Here is a 7,279-nt window from a genome sequence, read left to right as displayed (position 1 = left end):
AATTATTCACCCTTTAAAATAAAAGGTGAAACTTTTAGTTCTACCCTTAAAAGCTTCAGGAATGGTTCCTAATTAGTCCATGACAAGTTGAGTGACACAGAAAACTTCCTAATTATCTGAAGAGTTTACACCACCAAGTGGAAAGATACCTGGGCACTTTCTAAGGTGACTTCATATCTGGAATTCAATTTTCTTCCTACTGTAAGGTGGGGGCGGGGGGGCCCTGCAAACTGATAGAGGAAACGATAAACCTGACTTTGCAGAAGAAATAATAAACCTACATCAGGTGCCTAAAGGAAGGATGTTTCTAAGCCCATAACTACCGGTACAGCCCTCTACCCACAGATATCCCCAAAGGGAATGACTTTTTTTTTTTAACACGAGTCTTGCTCTTGTCGCCCAGGCTGTAGCATAATGGTACGATCTCGGCTCACTGCAAACTCCGCCTCCCGAGCTCAGGCTATTCTCCTGCCTCAGCCTCCAGAGTAGCTGGGATTACAGGAACCCGCCACCATGCCCAGCTAATTTTGTATTTTTAGTAGAGACGGGGTTTCACCACGTTGGCCAGGCTGATCTCGAACTTCTGACCTCAGGTGATCCACCCGCCTCAGCCTCCCAAAGTGCTGGGATTACAGGCTTGAGCCACCGCACCCGGCAGTTCTGTCATTATTTTAGGCAACAGGATTCCTAGAGGGGCATACCTCGTTTACCTTTTGACAATCTCTGCCTGTACTTAGAGCTGTATCAAGTCCTGGGGGAATTACCAGAATCCCGAGGCCTGCAGTTATACACCAATTAACACGACCTCACTGTGCCTAGGGGTCAGAATGCTAGAAGCTTAGGTGTTAGGCACCTCTAAATGCTGAGGCCATAAAATAGTGCTGGACTGTACCCCCCACCCCTCAAGCATCGTTGCTGTTTGCTTTAGCTACTTGTACCCCAAGAATGTGTAGGTAAGGGGAGGAGAGGGCAGCGTCCTCTGAGTTCTGCTTCCGCACTCCTGAACTCACTGCCAAGAAAAGCTCAGATGTTGAGGGAGAGGGAAGGGGGGGAAGTTTGTTTCTGAAGAGGCTGACCCTCTGTGAACCCGCCTCAGAACTGAGCACAGGTGTTCAAGAAATGTATACCGAACGGGACACTCAATAAATAACACTATTCAACACACATGCTATCGATTATGTGCCGGGTGCTAGTTGGAATCGTATCCACACGTGTCACTCGTTGAATCCTCAAGACAATCCCAAGAGGTGGGGACTCTTATCTCCATTTTAGAGTTAACTGATAACATTTTAATAACCGATAACATTTCAGAGATAACGCTTATCTCCACTTAGAGATTAACTCCACTTAGCGCAAACATTTCAGGAAATCGGGTCCCCGGGAAGTTTAAAAACTTGCTCAAGGTCACAGGGTTAGTCAATGGTGAGGGTGCTGTTTGAATGGAGCCACCCCGTCTCCAGAGTCTACGCTATTACAAAGCCTCTAGGTCAAGAGAAATTAGGAAGATCTGAAAAGAGTAGGGTCAATCGGAGACTCGAAGGAGGCCGAGGCCACCCTTTCCGTGTCCTGTAAACCAACCTCTTGAGCACACTGACTTCGCCCGGCGCACAGCTGGGCCCGGCGGCGGGAGCCGGGTGTCGAGAAGGGGGAAGTCCACAAGGACCTTGGCGGGATCCTGGTCCGCGTCGCTTCTGCTGAGGCCAGGAACGGAATGCAGGACGTGGAGGCGAAGTAAAGGCTCTCCGGCTCCCCTAGCTCCTTCTACCCAGCTCTGGGTGGCTCGGCCCGGCCCGCCCTCCGGCCCCGCCTCAGCCCCGCTCGCGCCCCACCCTGGCCGCCCAGGAGGTCTCACCGGCTTCTGAGAAGCGCCAGACAACACGCGGGAGACGGCGGCGAGCATCTTCCTCATGAAGCACAGGCACTGGCGGCAGCGGCGACTCCTCACAGCCCAAGAGGCACGACGCGGGTGTCCCAAAGTCTCCTTCAGGTGCCCCAGCAGACGCCACGCCTCAGTCGCAGCGCGACGTGACAGAGTCATAATAACGTCATGCGCTGCGCCGGGCCACGGGCCAACCAGAACGGCGTCCAGGGGTGCCCCGCCCCCGCTAAAGGCCTGCGGCTGCCCATTGGGTATCAGCGCCAGAGAGGGAGGGGCTGAGCGCTCTTTCCGACGCCACGCGGCGGGCGGGTGAGGAGGCGGGACCTGAGAGCGCCTGCGTGGGAAGGTGGGGCCCCGCCTCCAGGGCGACGCGGGAAAGGAGCCTTGGTAGATTTCGCCGTGCAGCGCCCTGTCCTACCGAGCGCCCGGTCCTGCCGGTGCTGCAGCTCTGCAGCCCTCGCTCAGTACACGAGATGATGAAGATCAGCAGCATGCTCAGAGCCAAAAGACAGAACACCTGGTTTCTGTAAATGGTCTGCCACTAACTTGTCTTTAAAAGATCACGTAGCAGTTGGAAAATTCTGCCCTGTCTACTTGAACGCGGATCAAAAAATTTGTTTCCCAATATATGTCGAGAGGTCAATGGGAAAAATCTTTTTTCTCTATTGGTTCACTGCGAGTTAACAGCGTGGCTCAGCCAATGATGAAAGCACACACACAGACAAACACCAAAGCAACAAGAGGCTCTATTCAGAGGATCAAAGGGCACAGGAACCCATTCTGTTGTGCCCTAGTGGGATTGCACCTGGGGTTCACATTTGGGCTCCACATTTTAAGGGGGATAATGACTAAGCTGAGTGGAATCCAGGGGACCGTGGTCAGAATGGTGAGGGGCTGAGATTGTGACTTATGAAGAACGATTAAAGAAGTTAGGAAAAAACAGGCTAACTAGAATTGGCTCGGTTATGATGTGGTAACAACTGACCTCCAAATTTCAGTCACTTGAGGAATTTGAAGTGGCACGAGCCATCGTGCTCATAACACAGGTCCCTCACAGCGTGGCACCCTCTCTGTGGAACTTAGCTTGTCTCATGGATGAAGGGAAAAGGGATCATTTAAACCGGCTCTCAAAGCTTCTGTCCAGAAGTGACACATGTCACTTCCTCTCAATTTTCACAGACCAGAGCTAGTTACCCGACCATGTCTGGGTTCCACAAGGTGAAATATAATCCTCCTGCCAGGAGGAGAACAGAAAATTGAATGAACAATAAAACCAGAGAGGATTGGATATGTCTTCACACATTTTCAGGCCATTCATGTTCCAGGAGGAAGAGCTATTGTGTGTGTGTGTGTGTGAATAAAATCCTTTCATTTCAGCATAACAATGAATTTTCTAACAATGACAATGGTCCAATGAGATAATTCTCTCCTAGTGTCACTGAAAGTATTCAAAGCAGAAGTTCAAAGCATGACCAGCTCTCGGCATAGCTAGAGAAAGAATTTGGGCACTGGGCCAGACCCTGGACTGAGAGATCGTGTTGAGTCCTTCCAACTTGATGACCAGGTTGCAGTGGAAGAAAACTTCTTAAAAGAGTGAGAGGGCACCATTAAAAGGCAGAGATGGACGTGAGAAACTTGCATGGTATGATTTCAGCAGCTGCTGCTGCTGATAGAATATGAAAGGTAAAAGAATGAAAAGGTTGGAGGCCAGATGTCCAGCTCAGGAGAAAAAGCTCGTCTGAATGGTTTGGGACATGTTGACCTTGTGGTGGCTGTGGCACAGCTATCTGAAGATGTCCCCCAGGAGGCTGGAGTTGTAAGTTTGGAACATATGCTAAAAATGTTAATTTGGGAGTCATCTCCATGGGGTGGTGATATTGGTTGTGCATGTCCGGGAACTCTGTAGGCCACATACGGATACAATTCATTCATTCATTCGCTCATTCATCCAACACCTATTATTGAGCACCGATTATGTGTCAGACACCATACTACACACTGAAGATATAGCAAGGAACAAATAAAATATAGGTCCTACTGAAATACATGATTGAACAAATCAATGGGTTTGAAGGAACAGCTTTTCCTTACAGTAAAATTCCAATTAATATAGAAGGAATGATGAAAATAGAAAAAGAAAATCACCATTTGGCAAAGACCACAGTAACTGTTGCAGGTGAGAATTATCATCAATAGAGGCTACAGTTAGTGGGTAAATGTATGATGAGAAACAGGACATTTGCATCATCTCAAATGATCTCGATTAGATTCATTACAAAGTTTAAAGCTAGTAACTTTGCAGTGCAGAAACAAAGTAACGCGCACATAGTTGATCAATGACATATGGATAGAGTTTTCTCTGCATTTTCGTTGTTTTTCAAAGATCTATATCATTGAGTCAGCTATTTATTATGGTTATTATTATTATTATTATTATTATTGATATTATGTAATAATATTGAGACAGGAGACACGCCAATGTCGCCCAGATAGCTGGAGCTGCAGTGGGCTCGCAATCTTCGCTCCACTACAAGCTCTGCCTCACGGGTTCATACACAATACTCCTACCCCTACAAGCCTCTCCTGAGTAGCCTGGGACTACAGGCCGCATGCACCGAGCAGCGCGAGGAAGGCTCACTCTTTGCCATAGAGAGTTTATAGTACGAGATGGTTCAGACCACCGTGCGAGTTCTTAGACAGTACTGGCTCTTGAGATCTCCTGACCTTCTGTAAGTGATCTGGCCCCGTGCTCAGCCCACCCGAACAAGCGCGGAGGAGTTTTACAACAGTGTGGCACTGTGCTCTGTCTCCGTGGGCCTCACGATTTGCTATTGTTTTTTTTTGAACCAGATTCTCATTTTTGTGTCGGTCACACAGACAAGATGGGAGTACGGCATAGTGAAAGGTGACGCAGGCTATTTAGCTCAGCGGCACCAATCATGATGTCTCCGCGGGTTCAGCGAGGCTTACTTCAGCCACACCAGAAGAACCGTATCCGCAGTTAGACGGTGACACAGAGAGAAAAAAACATGGTGAGAGTTCCACCATGCCCCCAACTACAATTATGTATGATTTTTCGTTAGAACAATGGGGTTTGCACAGAGCACATGTTTCGTAAGCCAGAAGAGCTTGGTCTGCGGAGAGACTGCGCACTGACCTCCGAGGTGATTCTGCCCACCTCAGGCCGATGTCCCCAAAACTCAGCCTCCCAAAGTGCTGGGATTACAGGTGTGAGCCACCACGCCCAGCTGTTTTCAGATATTTAAAAGCAGAGTTGGAAGCAACTCTGAAGGTGAGGGACACTTTGAGATGCTGTGTCAAGTGGTGACAGGTGATGATCGTGGTTAATAGTCATTAACTATAGGCTATAGTAACGTTATAGTCATTAACTCTAGGCTATAGTAACCATAGGCTATAGTAACATGCTAGAACATTCACAAAAGACTCTTGTATCAGGAGAGGAGGCCAGAGAGAAAGAAAGGGTTGCAAAAGACAGGAAGAGAAAGTCTTAAGAAAGGAGGGCTCGTTAATCTTGGGGGAAATTGTAATCCCAGCACTTTGGGAGACCAAGGCAGGAGGATCGCTTGAGGCCAGGAGTTTGAGGCCAGCCTGGGCCACACAGTGATACCCGTCTCTACAAAAAATAAAATAATTAGTCTGGTATGGTGTTGCATGCCTGTAGTCCCAGCTACTAGGGATGCTGAGGAGGGAGGATTACTTGAGCCTAGGAGTTTGAGGCAGCAGTAAGCTATGGCTGCACCACTGCACTGCAGCCTGGGTGACAGGGCGAGACCACATCTCTCTAAAAAACAAAACAAAAAAAAACTTATCTGGGTGAAGCAGGGCAATTTTGATTAGAGACCCTGTAATATGCCTTTTGACCTTTCGTTAGCAAATCACCCTAAAAGTATTCGATCAAGCTGAGCTTTAAGGCAAATCATGCTCCTTAACATGTCTCTGGTTTTCTAGTAGGAAACACCCATCCCCCAGCAGATGAATTAGAATAGGACAATCATATACATATGTCATAAAAGTCAACAAATATTTTCGAATGTCTGATGTACTAAGCACCAGTTGGTGAAGGGATTATGGCTAGGGGTGATTTTAACTTTGGAACCATATAAATGTTTTACACAACCATAAAACACAATGAAATAAAATTGAAATGAAATACAACAAACCAATTTAATGACATATCAAGTTGTTGGCATAACCCCGCAGAGAATGATCTCAAGTTATTTAACACCACAGCAATGTGACTGCATATACTTGGTGGGGTATAGCCTAAAGACAAAAGGAACTGGAAAAAAAATCTTAAGGCAAGGCTCACACCTGTACTCCCAGCACTTTGGGAGACTGAGGTGGGAGGATCATTTGAACCCAGGAGTTCTAGACCAGCCTAGGCAACACAGGGAGACCCCCATCTCTACAGAAAAAAATCTTAAATTGTTCTCATTTCTCAGGTGTTATTATTATTTGAGACTGCACATACCCACACTGATAAAGTAAATATATAATTATGTTAAGGCCATTGGGAACCAAGATTTTCAGTATAAAAAACAGAGACACAAATGTAAAATTCAACAAGTCAAAGCCTAGTGGTCCTGAATTTGAATTGGAAATACCAGTATAAACTCATGATTATTTCCCCCTTTCAAGATATATATCTATATATATATCTTGGCCAGGCACGGTGGCTCACACTTGTAATCCCAGTACTTTAGGAGGCCAAGGTGGGCTGATCACTTGAGCTCAGGAGTTCAAGACCAGCCTGGGGAACATGGTAAGGCCCTGTCTCTATACAACATAAAAAATTAGCCGGCCATGGTGGTGCGTACCAGCAGTCCCAGCTACTAGGGAGGCCAAGGTAGGAGAATCACCTGTGCCTGGGAAGTGGCGGCTGCAGTGAGCCATCATCATGCCAGTGCACTCTAGCCTGAGCAACAGAATGAGACTGTGTCTCAAAGCAGAAACGATGTGCGTGTGTGTATGTGTGTGTGTATCTTAACTCTGTCGACTAGAAAGACCTAGAAGCAAAGACCAGCCCAATAGTAATTATTCTGAAATCTGGCAAAGGGAAAGAACCGAGGACTTATCCTGCCTTTCTTACATAGACTGAATTTCATTGTCAACAAATAGTTGATGAGGAGTAGTTCTTTATAGAACAATTTCCAGCGGTAAATAAAAAAGGAACCATATAATTTTAATATCCTTGTGTTGTAACCCCTGAGGAATTACTAGATCAAGCTGTTGGGGGACTTTGTAATGTTTTAGTGGCTTTAACAAAATACCTGAGACTGGGTAACTTATAAATAACAAACACTGATTGGGCGTGATGTCTCATACCTGTAATCTTAGCACTTTCCAAGGCTGAGGCAGGTGGATCGCTTGAGCCCAGGA

General features: G+C 46.9%; 1 protein-coding gene across 1 annotated transcript in view; it reads right to left on the bottom strand.

Annotated features, from left to right (window-relative positions):
- PDHA1 (pyruvate dehydrogenase E1 subunit alpha 1) overlaps positions 1-2,048 on the bottom strand; it is a 17,498-nt gene extending 15,450 nt beyond the window's left edge. The window contains exon 1 of the mRNA XM_017862130.1: positions 1,853-2,048. Within this exon, the coding sequence (XP_017717619.1) occupies positions 1,853-2,038 (186 nt within the window). The 5' untranslated portion in view covers positions 2,039-2,048. The remainder of the gene's footprint in view (positions 1-1,852) is intronic.
- Positions 2,049-7,279: the final 5,231 nt, after the last annotated feature.

Source organism: Rhinopithecus bieti, unplaced genomic scaffold (assembly GCF_001698545.2).
Source record: "Rhinopithecus bieti isolate Rb0 unplaced genomic scaffold, ASM169854v2 scaffold_63301, whole genome shotgun sequence".
Taxonomy (NCBI): domain Eukaryota; kingdom Metazoa; phylum Chordata; class Mammalia; order Primates; family Cercopithecidae; genus Rhinopithecus; species Rhinopithecus bieti.
Note: the sequence above shows the minus strand (reverse complement) of the source record. Positions and strands in the feature narration are given on the sequence as shown.